We start from the raw sequence: 19,388 nt of genomic DNA, 5'->3' as shown, positions 1-19,388 counted from the left end.
GCATTGTCGATCTAGTGTAGGTCGACAAGCCGAATGGATAATCAGCGGTTTCTGTGAAATATTGAATTTCCTGAGTTGCCTCAGGAAGAACAACCGCTGTTGCGCCTTCTTGACAATGGAGCCTATATTTGGCCCCCATTTAAGGTCATGGGAAATCAGTCATAGTCAGATGCTTGGCTGCATTGGGAGAGGATTCAGCAGCAGAAAGAAAGAAGTAATAATGCCACAGTATAAGTCATTGCGACAGCCTCATCTAGAATACTGTGTTCAATTCTGGAGGCCATATCTTCAAAAGGATATTAATACATTAGAGACTGCACAAAGAAGGGCAACTAAAATGGTGCATGGCCTACATCACAAAACATACCCAGAAAGACTAAGAAATCTCAATATGTATAGTTTGGAGCAGAGAAGGGAAAGGGGGAACATGATAAAAACTTTCAAATATATCAAGGGTTTTAACAAAGTCCAGGAGGGAAACATTCTCCAAATGAAGAGAGGCAATAGGACACGAGGACATGCAATGAGACTGGAGGGGGAAGGGGGTTCAGAGGAAATTTGAGGAAAAATTACTTCACAGAAAGGGTAATGGTCAAGTGGAATAGCCTCCCATCAGAGGTGGTAGAGGATAAGACAGTAGAGCAATTTATACATGCATGGGAGAGACATCTGGATATCCTTACAAAGAAATAAGGATCAAATAAGGTTTGAGATAATAATACGGTAAAAAAAGGGGCAGACTAGGTGGGCCAAGTGGTTCTTATCTGCCGCCAAATTCTTTGTTTCTTTATGATGAGTCTAGCCAGTCTCTTAATTACAAATAAACTTGAAAAAAACGACAGAACTGAATGTTTTAATGGCCTTAAACATAAAAATACATTCTTCATTTTTAGTGAATAGTTCATATGTATTCAGAATAAAATAAAAATCAGCATTAAACACTAAAGTCTTTTTTGGTTTGTTGATCTTTCAAATGGTGACATAAATGCTATTTTAAAATAGTGTTGTTCTGTGTTCTATTGTCAGGTTGGGTACAATATCCCGGCGATGACCATCCTGATGCTCAGAATACTGGCTGCGGAATCCTGATGGTGAAAATTCCCACAAATTTTGGTAAGTATTCTAACCCTAACCCACCATTTCGGCAGCCTAGCCCTAACTGTCTCCTTTACAGCTTAACCCTAACCATCCCCTCCTGCAGCCTAACCCTTCCCGTAGTGCCTAACCCTAAAACCCACCATCTGTATTTTGACTATCAGAGTTCCGCAACCAGTATTGTGACCGTCAGGATAGTCTCTGCCGGGATTCTGACTACATCCCCTGATGACAATCACATTTAAGCTGGTTTCGGTGCTGAGCGACACAGCATATAATCAGATATGACAGTAGGGAGGTAAGACATAGGGAGGAAGTAGAGCTTGCAGTCCCATCCAGGAGAGTATCTTGTCCAGGGGTAGACAGCAGTCACAGCATGTTCCATGCAGTCTGACACCATGTGAACTTTTGGGCTAGCTGTTCCCATTAAACTTTGCAGTAGTTTTATATCTGCAAGTAAACCAGACACAAAAGTTAAAATATAACATTACAGTATGACTTCACAAATATTCTATTCTAGGTCACTCAACTCAGACAGTGATGTTGCTTCCCAACATTCAAATGCTTAGTTTCAGGATTGGGACCTTGTGTCACTGAAGGTCTAGAACACCTCAAGCTCTTCTCTCTTCTGAAAAAATACCCCTGCACTGATGCAAACATCAGTGGCACCATCTCAACATTGCTCAGCACCAAGATGGACATATTTTCCAGCATTCCCTGCATTTTAAACAAATGTCCAAGCTGCCTGCATTGCAGAACAGTCCATATATAACAGTTAGGATGTAGGTTATTATCTTCCAATTGGACGTAAGCAATTCCTAAGGGCCTAGAAATTTTAGTTTCAAAATAATAAAAATAGAATTTGCTATATTGTGCCACTATTTTTGTATGATTAGTGCATCATTGTCAGGAGCTAGTTTGCAACTTTCAACCAAGGGAGCAAGCAGTGGCTCTAGTATTTCTGCGAATGCAAAGCAATTGGGAAAAAAATTGATACAACAAAAACCCTACAGGCGAGGTGTGTTAAATGTGGATGCCACACCTGCCATATCAGAAACTTTTTTAGAGACTGCTACTATAAAATAGTGAGCATTACATTGACAGATAAATAATATGCATAATTCTAGTAAGCAATATACAATAGAGCATTCTAGTGACCGATATACAATACACTGCGAATTCTAGTGACCAAAATACAATAATTTACTGACTGATGCACCATGCAGAGAGTAAAGCAGGACTCATTCTCACAATGTGGAAACTTAAGGTGCATACATACAGTGAGATATTGACTATCTCCGATTTTGATTTTGTGATTTCCCCTGAACTCCCAGGAGCCCTGAAACAGCGATATTGACTGTCTGTACTTGAGATTTTGACTATGTGAGATTTTGACTAAGTGACAATTTGACTATACTATGTACTAGATTGTAGACTTGCCTGCACAGTCTATCTTTTTTTGCGATACCGACCCCACGGGAGCGCAAGTTGTGTACACACGGTGTGTATGCGCCTTTAAGCCTTGGGCATCTATAGAACAATTCCCATGTACTAACAAATAATGGGGGTCATTCTGACCCATTCGCACGCAGCGGTTCTTCGCTGCGGGGAAACCGGGTCGGGACTGCGCATGCACGCCGTGTGCATTGCGCACATGGGTCGTTGCCCAGTGACAGCCATCACCGGGCAACGACGCTGGGAACGAGGAAAGCGGTCGCATCGGCGACCGCAAGAAGATTGACAGTAGGAAGGCGTGTCGGGGCGTCAACTGACCGTTTTCTGGGAGTGGTCCAGCGAACGCAGGCGTTTTGAGGGTGGATGTCTGACGTCAAATCCGGGACCTGCACTGCTGGATCCATCGCAAATGGTAAGTATGTCCAGGGCTGGTCTTGTTTTGCTATAAACTTTTTTAGAATAGCAGGACTGCACAAGCGTTTGCAGCCCTGCTATGGTAAAATACACTCCCCCATAAGCGGTGTCAGGTTGATTGCACGAGCAGCAAAAAGTTGCTACGTGCGATCAACTTGGAATGACCCCCAATATTTCTATGTTTGTGGAATCTGGAAGAAAGCAATATTGTGTAATATATTAGATTATTATCACCTGTTAAACGTACATTTATATAAAGGCTGGAACCAATTATTTTATTGATTCAACATTGTATGCTACAGTAATGCTGCTGTACTCAGATGCTGTGCAGAAATATGCAAATGCCGCAGGTGCCTGGATTTGTAGTGAGATGCCTACCGGCAGCTACGTGACTCCCAGTGGCTGTCTACACAGACACAGTGACGGGCGTCAGATCAGTCTATTATCGAACTTCTGAGTAGACCTATGTTCACGCATGAATCACCAAAGGAAGTGAGACACCAGGGGGGTCATTCTGACCCGATTGCTCGCTGCAGTTTATCGCAGCGCAGTGATCGGGTCGGAATTGCACATGCGCCGGCGCCGCAGTGCGCCGGCGCATGCCAGATGGCCGAAGGCCGTCGTTCAGTAGCGATTGCCTCTGCCTGATTGACAGGCAGAGGCGGTCGCAGGGCGGGAGGGGGCTGGACGGCGGCATTAAGCCACCGCCTAGGGGGCACGGTCCGGCCAACGCAGGCATGGCCAGACCGTTGGGGGAAGTGGCTGCTGCGGCTGTGTGACGTCTCGCGCAGCCAATGCAGCCAGTCGCAGCGACGATCAACTCCTGGCCAGCCGCAGGAGCTGCGCTGGCCGGGAGTTACTCCACAAATACAAAAGGGGCGGACTGACATGCGGGGCAGACTAGCCCTGTGCTGGGCGTCCCTCCGCATGTCAGGGAAGATGATCATAGCTGTGCTAAATTTAGCACAGCTACGATCAACTCGGAATGACCCCCCAGATCCGCTGTTACTGCATATGGGATCGCAGATGCAGGCTGAGACATGCCCCGAAAGCGGTCCTTACACACCTGCATTACTACCACGCTCCGTTACTCCCCCCCAAATAGTCCCTGACTTTCAATCACTTTGCAAATAAATCCTCCCTGCAACCACCATTGCAAGACCATTGCAGCACATGCGCAGCGTGACTGAGATGCATGCGCTGTCAGACTTTAATCGTTCAACTGCAAAAATATTAGATTTGCGTATGGCTATGATCAGGCCCTATTACTGCACCATGGTTACAATGAAATGCATCCTCAGCATTATTTCTAATGTAAAATAGGTACTAGAAATAAGGACTTGGTAGGCAGGTTTTCCGGTGAAACACAGTGGGGTAAATTTACTAAGGTTAGAGTATTTTTTAGAACTGGTGATATTGCCCATAGCAACCAAACAGATTCTATCTATTATCTTCTAGAAGCAGCTAGATAAATGATGAGTAGAATCTAATTGGTTGCTATGAGCAACATCACCAGTTCTAAAAACTCCCACTTTAGTAAATTTACCCCAGTGTCTTTACTGGCATCAGACACTGGACATAGCATACACAGGCTAGGGAATAGTCACACAAGTACATAACTTAAAATGAACAAATAAAAAGTAAATGTCTTAGCACTCCCCGTGCTCAACAGTTATTCTGTGCAATGGCCTGTAGCCAACATCCGCCATGGTGTCCTGGCACAGCCATCGTCCACAGTCCCTGGCACTATAAAACTGCAGTCTACTCGCTGGCCTCTAACAGGCATAAGTGCACGGTGTAGTGGGTATATGGGAGTTTTAAACTCCTCTTCTGTGTCTGACTTCCTGTTGGCTCTGGATGTTCCAAATTACCACTGCAGGTGAAGAATGTGCAGGTCTTGTTTTCCTCTCTTGAAGGGAGCAGATCTCACAGAAATGTGAGCAATTGTGGTGAGACACAAGCCCTCTCACCACACTACATACTGTAGAAAGATTTGACTTTATTATATTTCTTTGCTAATGGGCTGTTGATTGTTTGACTCTTCATTGCTCTGACTCACCAGGGCTAGAGAGACTTGTAAAACATTCCTTACAGTAGAAGCAAATGTCTACTTTCAGTCTTAAACTGCATACACACAGTGCGATTTTCCGTGTGATATGGATTATATAGTCCATAACGCACCATGGGGGTCATTCTGACCCGATCGCTCGCTGCAGTTTGTCGCAGCTCAGGGATCGGGTCGGAACTGCGCATGCGCCGGCACCGCAGTGCGCCGGCACATGGCAGTCATTGTTGCCTAGCGATCGCCTCTGAGACAGAGGCGGTAGCTAGGCGGGAGGGGAATGAACGGCGGCGTTTAGCTGCCATTTAGGGGGAGCGGTCCGGCCAACACAGGTGTGGCCGGACCGTTGGGGGGGGCAGGCCGCGGCGGCTGCATGACATGTCACGCAGCCGCTGCGGCCACCGGGAGCGACGAGTAACTCCCGGCCAGCCGCAGGAGCTGCGCTGGCCTGGAGTTACTCCCCAAATACAAAGGCATCGCCGCTGTGCAATGCTTTTGTATTTGTGCGGGGGGGGGGCGGGCGGAACTGACCTGCGGGGCGGACTAGCCCTGTGCTGGGCGTCCCCCCGCATGTCTGAGTTTACAATCGTATCTGTGCTAAACTTAACACAGCTACGATCAACTCGGAATGACCCCCCATGTGTATAAGCTTGCGATGCCGATGCGCGGTTCCACAGGATCGGCATCGCAAGAAATTATAGTGTTCTGAAACAGTTATTTGGAAGCTGGGGGCTTCCTGGAAAGTATTGAGAACAGCGCTGTGGTTTTTTTCTTTATTTGATTATTATTTTTTTATTCCAATTTGTATTTTGGGCAGACTGAGCTGATCTGCCACAGATAGAGGATAAAAGCTGCAGTTGTGTATGAGCGTTTTATAAAGAGGACTACTCGTTTCAGTATTTGATACTCTGAATGGTGTGGAGTTCCATACAAACTATACGAATTAGAGTTAATATAAACATTTGTTGCACATGGATGAGAACCTACATATACATTATACTCATCCTATGTACAGTGCATCCGGAAAGTATACACAGCGCTTCACTTTTTCCACATTGTTATGTTACAGCCTTATTCCAAAATGGAATAAATTCATTTTTCCCCTCCAAATTCTACACACAATACCCCCTAATAACAGTGTGAAAAAAGTTTGAGATTTTTGCAAATTTATTAAAAATAAAAAACTAAGAAATCACATGTACATAAGTATTCACAGCCTTTTCTATGAAGCTCAAAATTGAGCTCGGGTGCATTCTGTTTCCACTGATCATCCTTGAGATGTTCGAACAGCTTAATTTGAGTCCACCTGTGGTAAATTCAGTTGATTGGACATGATTTGGAAAGCCACACACCTGTCTATATAAGGTCCCACACTTGACAGTGCATGTCTGAGCACAAACCAAGCATTAAGTCAAAGGAATGGTCTGTAGACCGCCGAGATAGGATTGTCTTGATGTACAAATCTGGGGACAGGTACAGAAAAATATCTGCTGCTTTGAAGGTCCCAATGAGCAGTGCCTTCCATCATCCGTAAATGGAAGAAGTTCGGAGCCACCAGGACTCTGCCTAGAGCTGGCCGGTCGTCTAAACTGAGCGATCGGGGGAGAAGGGCTTTAGTCAGGGAGGTGACCAGGAACCCGATGGTCACTCTGTCAGAGCTACAGCATTACTCTGTGAAGAGAGGAGAACCTTCCAGAAAGACAACCATCTCTGGAGCAATCCACCAATCAGGCCTGTATGGTAGAGTGACCAGATGGAAGCCTCTCCTTAGTAAAAAGCACATAGCAGCCTGCCTGGAGTTTGCCAAAATGCACCTGAAGGACTCTCAGACCATGAGAAACAAAATTCTCTGGTCTGATGAGACAAAGATTGAACTCTTTGGCGTGAATGCCAGGCGTCATGTTTGGAGGAAATGGCCAGGCTCCGGAGCCTTATCTCCGGCGGGTGCTCCCACGGGTTACCGTCCCGCTGGTTGGCACGGCTGAGACGGCAGGTAGCTGCTGGTAGCGGGTCCTCCTGGACGGATGTGCGGCTGCCAAGGGCCGGGGCCGAGGGTCTGGAGGGCCTGGCGCTGCGGCGGGGGTCACTGCAGTAAGGTCCTCTAGTGGTGACACAGTATTGTGTCAGAGACAGAAGCTGGCTAAAGCTGTGTGCTAACAGCTAAGTATGTCTCCTGTGCTGATTGCAGCCATGTTGGAGACCAGAGTATTACCAATGAAGTTCCCAATCTGTGTCCAGCCAATCCTGCGTGTTCTCACCTAACAAAAGGGGGCTGGCTCAGAGGGAGAGTGCCAGTGCTTCAAGTTACCTCTTTGTGAAAGGTTCTCCAGCTCCTGGTTGCTCTCATCCATTGGTTACCAAAACGCTGCTGCAGTCCTGCTGTCTAAGTCCGTTGCCACTCGTGAAAGCGCTCACGGGGTCCCAGGTCGTAGAGGAGCTCAAGGTGCTAACGGCGGTTCCCGCAGATGTCTTCATTTCTTCAAAGTCCAAGTTCTTAAGCCTCGTCTTTCAATCACAAACCAGTCTTTATTTCTTCAAAGTCCAAGTTCTTCAGCCTCGTCTTTCAATCGCAAACCACAGTCTTCATTTCTTCAAAGTCCAAGTTCTTCAGTCTCGTCTTTCAATCACAAACCACAGTCTTCATTTCTTCAAAGTCCAAGTTCTTCAGCCTCATCTTTCAATCACAAACCATGTCTTCATTTCTGCCAAGTCCAAGTACTTCAGCCTCGTCTTTTAATCATAAAACACAGTCTTCAGTTTTCTTTACCGGAGTTCTTCAGCTTCACTCTTCAAGTCATTTAACCATAGACTCTGATTCTTCCAGTTTCTTCTATTTCTCCAATATTTGTGTACAGCCTGATTATTCATTAAAACTAGAGATGAGCGGGTTCGGTTCCTCGGAATCCGAACACCCCGAACTTCACCCATTTTACACGGGTCCGAGGCAGACTCGGATCCTCCCGCCTTGCTCGGTTAACCCGAGAGCGCCCGAACGTCATCATCCCGCTGTCGGATTCTCGCGAGATTCGTATTCTATATAAGGAGCCGCACGTCACCGCCATTTTCACTCGTGCATTGGAGATGATAGGGAGAGGACGTGTGCAGCGTTCTCTCAGTTTCTATGTTCAGTGTGCTGCAAATATCTGTGCTCAGTGTGCTTGCAAATATCTGTGCTCAGTGTGCTGAAAATATCTACGTTCTCTGCCTGAAAAACGCTCCATATCTGTGCTGCATTGTAGTATATAGTAGGAGGACAGTGCAGAATTTTGCTGACCAGTGACCACCAGTATTATATTATCAGTACGGTACAGCAGTCCACTGCTCTACCTACCTCTGTGTCGTCAAGTATACTATCCATCCATACCTGTGGTGGATTTTAGTTGTTGTGAGCAGTAGTAGGAGGACAGTGCACAATTTTGCTGACCACCAGTATATAATATATAGCAGTACGGTACAGTAGTCCACTGCTCTACCTACCTCTGTGTCGTCAAGTATACTATCCATCCATACCTGTGATGCATTTTAGTTGTTGTGCGCAGTAGTAGGAGGACAGTGCATAATTTTGCTGACCACCAGTATATAATATATAGCAGTATGGTACAGTAGTCCACTGCTCTACCTACCTCTGTGTCGTCAAGTATACTATCCATCCATACCTGTGGTGCATTTTAGTTGTTGTGTGCAGTAGTAGGAGGACAGTGCATAATTTTGCTGACCACCAGTATATAATATATAGCAGTACGGTACAGTAGTCCACTGCTCTACCTACCTCTGTGTCGTCAAGTATACTATCCATCCATACCTGTGGTGCATTTTAGTTGTTGTGCGCAGTAGTAGAAGGACAGTGCATAATTTTGCTGACCACCAGTATATAATATATAGCAGTACGGTACAGTAGTCCACTGCTCTACCTACCTCTGTGTCGTCAAGTATACTATCCATCCATACCTGTGGTGCATTTTAGTTGTTGTGAGCAGTAGTAGGAGGACAGTGCATAATTTTGCTGACCACCAGTATATAATATATAGCAGTACGGTACAGTAGTCCACTGCTCTATCTACCTCTGTGTCGTCAAGTATACTATCCATCCATACCTGTGATGCATTTTAGTTGTGTGCAGTAGTAGGAGGACAGTGCATAATTTTGCTGACCACCAGTATATAATATATAGCAGTATGGTACAGTAGTCCACTGCTCTACCTACCTCTGTGTCGTCAAGTATACTATCCATCCATACCTGTGGTGTATTTTAGTTGTTGTGTGCAGTAGTAGGAGGACAGTGCATAATTTTGCTGACCACCAGTATATAATATATAGCAGTACGGTACAGTAGTCCACTGCTCTACCTACCTCTGTGTCGTCAAGTATACTATCCATCCATACCTGTGGTGCATTTTAGTTGTTGTGCGCAGTAGAAGAAGGACAGTGCATAATTTTGCTGACCACCAGTATATAAAATAAAGCAGTACGGTACAGTAGTCCACTGCTCTACCTACCTCTGTGTCATCAAGTATACTATCCATCCATACCTGTGGTGCATTTTAGTTGTTGTGTGCAGTAGTAGGAGGACAGTGCATAATTTTGCTAACCACCAGTATATAATATATAGCAGTACGGTACAGTAGTCCACTGCTCTACCTACCTCTGTGTCGTCAAGTATACTATCCATCCATACCTGTGGTGCATTTTAGTTGTGCGCAGTAGTAGGAGGACAGTGCATAATTTTGCTGACCACCAGTATATAATATATAGCAGTACGGTACAGTAGTCCACTGCTCTACCTACCTCTGTGTCGTCAAGTATACTATCCATCCATACCTGTGGTGCATTTAAGTTTTGCGCAGTAGTAGGAGGACAGTGCAAAATTTTGCTGACCACCAGTATATAATATATAGCAGTACGGTACAGTAGTCCACTGCTCTACCTACCTCTGTGTCGTCAAGTATACTATCCATCCATACCTGTGGTGCATTTTAGTTGTTGTGCGCAGTAGTAGGAGGACAGTGCATAATTTTGCTGACCACCAGTATATAATATATAGCAGTACGGTACAGTAGTCCACTGCTCTACCTACCTCTGTGTCGTCAAGTATACTATCCATCCATACCTGTGGTGCATTTAAGTTTTGCGCAGTAGTAGGAGGACAGTGCAAAATTTTGCTGACCACCAGTATATAATATATAGCAGTACGGTACAGTAGTCCACTGCTCTACCTACCTCTGTGTCGTCAAGTATACTATCCATCCATACCTGTGATGCATTTTAGTTGTGTGCAGTAGTAGGAGGACAGTGCATAATTTTGCTGACCACCAGTATATAATATATAGCAGTATGGTACAGTAGTCCACTGCTCTACCTACCTCTGTGTCGTCAAGTATACTACCCATCCATACCTGTGGTGCATTTTAGTTGTTGTGTGCAGTAGTAGGAGGACAGTGCATAATTTTGCTGACCACCAGTATATAATATATAGCAGTACGGTACAGTAGTCCACTGCTCTACCTACCTCTGTGTCGTCAAGTATACTATCCATCCATACCTGTGGTGCATTTTAGTTGTTGTGCGCAGTAGTAGAAGGACAGTGCATAATTTTGCTGACCACCAGTATATAAAATATAGCAGTACGGTACAGTAGTCCACTGCTCTACCTACCTCTGTGTCATCAAGTATACTATCCATCCATACCTGTGGTGCATTTTAGTTGTTGTGTGCAGTAGTAGGAGGACAGTGCATAATTTTGCTAACCACCAGTGTAAAATATATAGCAGTACGGTACAGTAGTCCACTGCTCTACCTACCTCTGTGTCGTCAAGTATACTATCCATCCATACCTGTGGTGCATTTTAGTTGTGCGCAGTAGTAGGAGGACAGTGCATAATTTTGCTGACCACCAGTATATAATATATAGCAGTACGGTACAGTAGTCCACTGCTTTACCTACCTCTGTGTCGTCAAGTATACTATCCATCCATACCTGTGGTGCATTTAAGTTTTGCGCAGTAGTAGGAGGACAGTGCAAAATTTTGCTGACCACCAGTATATAATATATAGCAGTATGGTACAGTAGTCCACTGCTCTACCTACCTCTGTGTCGTCAAGTATACTATCCATCCATACCTGTGGTGCATTTTAGTTGTTGTGTGCAGTAGCAGGAGGACAGTGCATAATTTTGCTGACCACCAGTATATAATATATAGCAGTACGGTACAGTAGTCCACTGCTCTACCTACCTCTGTGTCGTCAAGTATACTATCCATCCATACCTGTGATGCATTTAAGTTGTGTGCAGTAGTAGGAGGACAGTGCATAATTTTGCTGACCACCAGTATATAATATATAGCAGTATGGTACAGTAGTCCACTGCTCTACCTACCTCTGTGTCGTCAAGTATACTACCCATCCATACCTGTGGTGCATTTTAGTTGTTGTGTGCAGTAGTAGGAGGACAGTGCATAATTTTGCTGACCACCAGTATATAATATATAGCAGTACGGTACAGTAGTCCACTGCTCTACCTACCTCTGTGTCGTCAAGTATACTATCCATCCATACCTGTGGTGCATTTTAGTTGTTGTGCGCAGTAGTAGAAGGACAGTGCATAATTTTGCTGACCACCAGTATATAAAATATAGCAGTACGGTACAGTAGTCCACTGCTCTACCTACCTCTGTGTCATCAAGTATACTATCCATCCATACCTGTGGTGCATTTTAGTTGTTGTGTGCAGTAGTAGGAGGACAGTGCATAATTTTGCTAACCACCAGTATATAATATATAGCAGTACGGTACAGTAGTCCACTGCTCTACCTACCTCTGTGTCGTCAAGTATACTATCCATCCATACCTGTGGTGCATTTTAGTTGTGCGCAGTAGTAGGAGGACAGTGCATAATTTTGCTGACCACCAGTATATAATATATAGCAGTACGGTACAGTAGTCCACTGCTCTACCTACCTCTGTGTCGTCAAGTATACTATCCATCCATACCTGTGGTGCATTTAAGTTTTTCGCAGTAGTAGGAGGACAGTGCAAAATTTTGCTGACCACCAGTATATAATATATAGCAGTACGGTACAGTAGTCCACTGCTCTACCTACCTCTGTGTCGTCAAGTATACTATCCATCCATACCTGTGGTGCATTTTAGTTGTTGTGTGCAGTAGCAGGAGGACAGTGCATAATTTTGCTGACCACCAGTATATAATATATAGCAGTACGGTACAGTAGTCCACTGCTCTACCTACCTCTGTGTTGTCAAGTATACAATCCATCCATACCTGTGGTGCATTTTAGTTGTGGTGCGCAGTAGAAGGAGGACAGTGCATAATTTTGCTGACCACCAGTATATAATATATAGCAGTATGGTACAGTAGTCCACTGCTCTACCTACCTCTGTGTCGTCAAGTATACTATCCATCCATACCTGTGGTGCATTTTAGTTGTTGTGCGCAGTAGTAGAAGGACAGTGCATAATTTTGCTGACCACCAGTATATAATATATAGCAGTACGGTACAGTAGTCCACTGCTCTACCTACCTCTGTTTCGTCAAGTATACTATCCATCCATACCTGTGATGCATTTTAGTTGTGTGCAGTAGTAGGAGGACAGTGCATAATTTTGCTGACCACCAGTATATAATATATAGCAGTATGGTACAGTAGTCCACTGCTCTACCTACCTCTGTGTCGTCAAGTATACTACCCATCCATACCTGTGGTGCATTTTAGTTGTTGTGTGCAGTAGTAGGAGGACAGTGCATAATTTTGCTGACCACCAGTATATAATATATAGCAGTACGGTACAGTAGTCCACTGCTCTACCTACCTCTGTGTCGTCAAGTATACTATCCATCCATACCTGTGGTGCATTTTAGTTGTTGTGTGCAGTAGCAGGAGGACAGTGCATAATTTTGCTGACCACCAGTATATAATATATAGCAGTACGGTACAGTAGTCCACTGCTCTACCTACCTCTGTGTTGTCAAGTATACAATCCATCCATACCTGTGGTGCATTTTAGTTGTGGTGCGCAGTAGAAGGAGGACAGTGCATAATTTTGCTGACCACCAGTATATAATATATAGCAGTACGGTACAGTAGTCCACTGCTCTACCTACCTCTGTGTCATCAAGTATACTATCCATCCATACCTGTGGTGCATTTTAGTTGTTGTGTGCAGTCGTAGGAGGACAGTGCATAATTTTGCTGACCACCAGTATATAATATATAGCAGTACGGTACAGTAGTCCACTGCTCTACCTACCTCTGTGTCGTCAAGTATACAATCCATCCATACCTGTGGAGCATTTTAGTTGTGCGCAGTAGAAGGAGGACAGTGCATAATTTTGCTGACCACCAGTATATAATATATAGCAGTACGGTACAGTAGTCCACTGCTCTAACTACCTCTGTGTCGTCAAGTATACTATCCATCCATACCTGTGGTGCATTTTAGTTGTTGTGCGCAGTAGTAGAAGGACAGTGCATAATTTTGCTGACCACCAGTATATAATATATAGCAGTACGGTACAGTAGTCCACTGCTCTACCTACCTCTGTGTCGTCAAGTATACTATCCATCCATACCTGTGGTGCATTTTAGTTGTTGTGTGCAGTAGTAGGAGGACAGTGCATAATTTTGCTAACCACCAGTATATAATATATAGCAGTACGGTACAGTAGTCCACTGCTCTACCTACCTCTGTGTCGTCAAGTATACTATCCATCCATACCTGTGGTGCATTTTAGTTGTTGTGCGCAGTAGTAGAAGGACAGTGCATAATTTTGCTGACCACCAGTATATAATATATAGCAGTACGGTACAGTAGTCCACTGCTCTACCTACCTCTGTGTCGTCAAGTATACTATCCATCCATACCTGTGGTGCATTTTAGTTGTTGTGAGCAGTAGTAGGAGGACAGTGCATTATTTTGTTGACCACCAGTATATAATATATAGCAGTACGGTACAGTAGTCCACTGCTCTACCAACCTCTGTGTCGTCAAGTATACTATCCATCCATACCTGTGGTGCATTTTAGTTGTTGTGCGCAGTAGTAGAAGGACAGTGCATAATTTTGCTGACCACCAGTATATAATATATAGCAGTACGGTACAGTAGTCCACTGCTCTACCTACCTCTGTGTCGTCAAGTATACTATCCATCCATACCTGTGGTGCATTTTAGTTGTTGTGTGCAGTAGTAGGAGGACAGTGCATAATTTTGCTAACCACCAGTATATAATATATAGCAGTACGGTACAGTAGTCCACTGCTCTACCTACCTCTGTGTCGTCAAGTATAATATCCATCCATACCTGTGGTGCATTTAAGTTTTGCGCAGTAGTAGGAGGACAGTGCATAATTTTGCTGACCACCAGTATATAATATATAGCAGTACGGTAAAGTAGTCCACTGCTCTACCTACCTCTGTGTCATCAAGTATACTATCCATCCATACCTGTGGTGCATTTTAGTTGTTGTGTGCAGTAGTAGGAGGACAGTGCATAATTTTGCTGACCACCAGTATATAATATATAGCAGTACGGTACAGTAGTCCACTGCTCTACCTACCTCTGTGTCGTCAAGTATACAATCCATCCATACCTGTGGTGCATTTTAGTTGTTGTGCGCAGTAGAAGGAGGACAGTGCATAATTTTGCTGACCACCAGTATATAATATATAGCAGTACGGTACAGTAGTCCACTGCTCTACCTACCTCTGTGTCATCAAGTATACTATCCATCCATACCTGTGGTGCATTTTAGTTGTTGTGTGCAGTAGTAGGAGGACAGTGCATAATTTTGCTGACCACCAGTATATAATGTATAGCAGTACGGTACAGTAGTCCACTGCTCTACCTACCTCTGTGTCGTCAAGTATATTATCCATCCATACCTGAGGTGCATTTTAGTTGTTGTGTGCAGTAGTAGGAGGACAGTGCATAATTTTGCTGACCACCAGTATATAATATATAGCAGTACGGTACAGTAGTCCACTGCTCTACCTACCTCTGTGTCATCAAGTATACTATCCATCCATACCTGTGGTGCATTTAAGTTTTGCGCAGTAGTAGGAGGACAGTGCATAATTTTGCTGACCACCAGTATATAATATATAGCAGTACGGTACAGTAGGCCATTGCTATTGATATATTACTGGCATATAATTCCACACATTAAAAAATGGAGAACAAAAATGTGGAGGGTAAAATAGGGAAAGATCAAGATCCACTTCAACCTCGTGCTGAAGCTGCTGCCACTAGTCATGGCCGAGACGATGAAATGCCATCAAGGTCGTCTGCCAAGGCCGATGCCCAATGTCATAGTAGAGAGCATGTAAAACCCAAAAAACAAAAGTTCAGTAAAATGACCCAAAAATCTAAATAAAAAGCGTCTGAAGAGAAGCGTAAACTTGCCAATATGCCATTTACGACACGGAGTGGCAAGGAACTGCTGAGAACCTAGCCTATGTTCATGGCTAGTGGTTCAGATTCACATGAGGATGTAAGCACTCATCCTCTCGCTAGAAAAATGAAAAAACTTAAGCTGGCAAAAGCACAACAAAGAACTGTGCATTCTTCTAAATCACAAATCCCCAAGGAGAGTCCAATTGTGTCGGTTGCGATGCCTGACCTTCCCAACACTGGACGGGAAGAGGGGGCGCCTTCCACCATTTGCATGCCCCCTGCAAGTGCTGGAAGGAGCACCCGCAGTCCAGTTCCTGATAGTTAAATTGAAGATGTCACTGTTGAAGTACACCAGGATGAGCATATGGGTGTTGCTGGCGCTGAGGAGGAAATTGACAAGGAGGATTCTGATGGTGAGGTGGATTGTTTAAGTCAGGCACCCGGGGAGACACCTGTTGTCCGTGGGACGAATATGGCCATTGACATGCCTGGTCAAATTACAAAAAAAATCACCTCTTCGGTGTGGAATTATTTCAACAGAAATGCGTACAACTGGTTTCAAGCCGTGTGTTGCCTTTGTCAAGCTGTAATAAGTAGGGGTAAGGACGTTAACCACCTAGGAACATCCTCCCTTATACGTCACCTGGAGCGCATTCATCAGAAGTCATTGACAAGTTCAGAAACTTTGGGTGACAGCGGAAGCAGTCCACTGCCAACTAAACCCCTTCCTCTTGTAACCAAGCTCCTGCAAACCACACCACCAACTCCCTCAGTGTCAATTTCCTCCTTAGACAGGAAAGCCAATAGTCCAGCAGGCCATGTCACTGTCAAGTCTGACGAGTCCTCTCCTGCCTGGGATTCGTCCGATGCATCCTTGAGTGTAACGCCTACTGCTGCTGGCGCTGCTGTTGTTGCTGCTGGGAGTCGATCGTCATACCAGAGGGAAGTCGGAAGACCACTTGTACTACTTCCAGTAAGCAACTGACTGTCCAACAGTCCTTTGCGAGAAGGATGAAATATCACAGCAGTCATCCTGCTGCAAAGCGGATAACTCAGGCCTTGGCAGCCTGGGCGGTGTTAAATGTGTTCCGGTATCCATCGTTAATTCACAGGAAACTAGAGATTTGCTTGAGGTACTGTGTCCCCGGTACCAAATACCATCTAGGTTCCATTTCTCTAGGCAGGCGATACCGAGAATGTACACAGACCTCAGAAAAAGACTCACCAGTGTCCTAAAAAATGCAGTTGTACCCAATGTCCACTTAACCATGGACATGTGGACAAGTGGAGCAGGGCAGACTCAGGACTATATGACTGTGACAGCCCACTGGGTAGATGTATTGCCTCCCGCAGCAAGAACAGCAGCGTCGGCACCAGCAGCAGCATCTCGCAAACGCCAATTCGTTCCTAGGCAGGCTACGCTTTGTATCACCGCTTTCCATAAGAGGCACACAGCTGACAACCTCTTACGGAAACTGAGGAACATCATCGCAGAATGGCTTACCCCAATTGGACTTTCCTGGGGATTTGTGACATCGGACAACGCCACCAATATTGTGCGTGCATTACATGTGGGCAAATTCCAGCACGTCCCATGTTTTGCACATACATTGAATTTGGTGGTGCAGAATTATTTAAAAAACGACAGGGGCGTGCAAGAGATGCTGTCGGTGGCCCGAAGAATTGCGGGCCACTTTCGGCATTCAGCCACCGCGTGCCGAAGACTGGAGCACCAGCAAACACTCCTGAACCTGCCCCGCCATCATCTGAAGCAAGAGGTGGTAACGAGGTGGCATTCAACCCTCTATATGCTTCAGAGGATGGAGGAGCAGCAAAAGGCCATTCAAGCCTATACAGCTACCTACGACAAAGGCAAAGTAGGGGGAATGCACCTGACTCAAGTGCAGTGGAGAATGATTTCAACATTGTGCAAGGTTCTGCAACCCTTTGAACTTGCCACACGTGAAGTCAGTGCAGACACTGCCAGCCTGAGTCAGGTCATTCCCCTCATCAGGCTTTTGCAGAAGAAGCTGGAGAGTTTGAAGGAGGAGCTAAAACAGAGCAATTCCGCTAGGCATGTGGGACTTGTGGATGGAGCCCTTAATTCGCTTAACCAGGATTCACGGGTGGTCAATCTGTTGAAATCAGAGCACTACATTTTGGCCACCGTGCTCGATCCTAGATTTAAAACCTACGTTGGTTCTCTCTTTCCGGCAGACACAAGTCTGCAGAGGTTCAAAGACCTGCTGGTGAGAAAATTGTCAAGTCAAGCGGAATGTGACCCGTCAACAGCTCCTCCTTCACATTCTCCCACAACTGGGGCTGCGAGGAATTGGCTAAAAATTCCGAGCCCACTCGCTGGAGGTGATGCAGGGCAGTCTGGAGTGAGTGCTGACATCTGGTCCGGACTGAAGGACCTGCCAACGATTACTGACATGTCGTCTACTGTCACTGCATATGATTCTGTCACCATTGAAAGAATGGTGGAGGATTATATGAGTGACCGCATCCAAGTAGGCACGTCAGACAGTCCGTAAGTATACTGGCAGGAAAAAGAGGCAGTTTGGAGGCCCTAGCACAAACTGGCTCTATTTTACCTAAGTTGTCCCCCTTCCAGTGTGAGGGGATGCGGTGCACTAATTGGTGTTTTTTTCAAAAAACCCTAAAAAACAGCTTAAATCATAGAATTTGAGGGTCATTTTGATCCCATAGTATTATTAACCTCAATAACCATAATTTCCACTCATTTTCAGTCTATTCTGAACACCTCACACCTCACAATATTATTTTTAGTCCTAAAATTTGCACCGAGGTAGCTGTGTGACTAAGATAAGCGACCCAAGTGGCCGACACAAACACCTGGCCCATCTAGGAGTGGCACTGCAGTGTCAGGCAGGATGGCCCTTCAAAAAAATACTCCCCAAACAGCACATGACGCAAAGAAAAAAAGAGGCGCAATGAGGTAGCTGTGTGACTAAGCTAAGCGACCCTAGTGGCCGACACAAACACCTGGCCCATCTAGGAGTGGCACTGCAGTGTCACGCAGGATGGCCCTTCAAAAAAATACTCCCCAAACAGCACATGACGCAAAGAAAAAAAGAGGCGCAATGAGGTAGCTGTGTGACTAAGCTCAGCGACCCAAGTGGCCGACACAAACACCTGGCCCATCTAGGAGTGGCACTGCAGTGTCAGACAGGATGGCCCTTCAAAAAAATACTCCTCAAACAGCACATGACGCAAAGAAAAAAAGAGGCGCACTTGCAGGGGGCGTGCAAATGGTGGAAGGCGCAAGCTATTCCCGTCCAGTGTTGGGAAGGTCAGGCATCGCAACCGACACAATTGGACTCTCCTTGGGGATTTGTGATTTCGAAGAACGCACAGTTCTTTGCTGTGCTTTTGCCAGCTTAAGTCTTTTCTTTTTTCTAGCGAGAGGATGAGTGCTTCCATCCTCATGTGAAGCTGAACCACTAGCCATGAACATAGGCCAGGGCCTCAGCCGTTCCTTGCCACTCCGTGTCGTAAATGGCATATTGGCAAGTTTACGCTTCTCCTCAGACGCTTTTAATTTTGATTTTTGGGTCATTTTACTGATCTTTTGTGTTTTGGATTTTACATGCTCTGTACTATGACATTGGGCATCGGCCTTGGCAGACGACGTTGATGGCATTTCATCATCTCGGCCATGACTAGTGGCAGCAGCTTCAGCACGAGGTGGAAGTGGATCTTGATCTTTCCCTATTTTTTTAACCTCCACATTTTTGTTCTCCATATTTTAATGCGCACAACTAAAAGCCACCACAGGTATACAATGTAGATGGATGGATACTATAGTATTATATTACTTATGGACGACGAGTGCACTGACGACACAGAGGTAGGTACAGCCGTGGCCTACCGTACTGCTATATATATATATATATATATATATAATATACTGTATAATAATAATAATGGAC

The 19,388-nt window shown here is 45.1% G+C and overlaps 1 protein-coding gene across 1 annotated transcript in view; it reads right to left on the bottom strand.

The window, feature by feature from the left end:
• Positions 1–837: 837 nt before the first annotated feature.
• LOC135011479 (retinol dehydrogenase 7-like) overlaps positions 838–19,388 on the bottom strand; it is a 237,440-nt gene continuing 218,889 nt past the window's right edge. Inside the window, exon 5 of the mRNA XM_063952464.1 lies at positions 838–1,545. Coding sequence (XP_063808534.1) covers positions 1,337–1,545 — 209 coding nt within the window. The 3' untranslated portion in view covers positions 838–1,336. The remainder of the gene's footprint in view (positions 1,546–19,388) is intronic.

Source organism: Pseudophryne corroboree, chromosome 2 (assembly GCF_028390025.1).
Source record: "Pseudophryne corroboree isolate aPseCor3 chromosome 2, aPseCor3.hap2, whole genome shotgun sequence".
Taxonomy (NCBI): Eukaryota; Metazoa; Chordata; class Amphibia; order Anura; family Myobatrachidae; genus Pseudophryne; species Pseudophryne corroboree.
The sequence above is the reverse complement of the archived record's forward strand: the minus strand, read 5'-3'. Positions and strand labels throughout refer to the sequence as shown.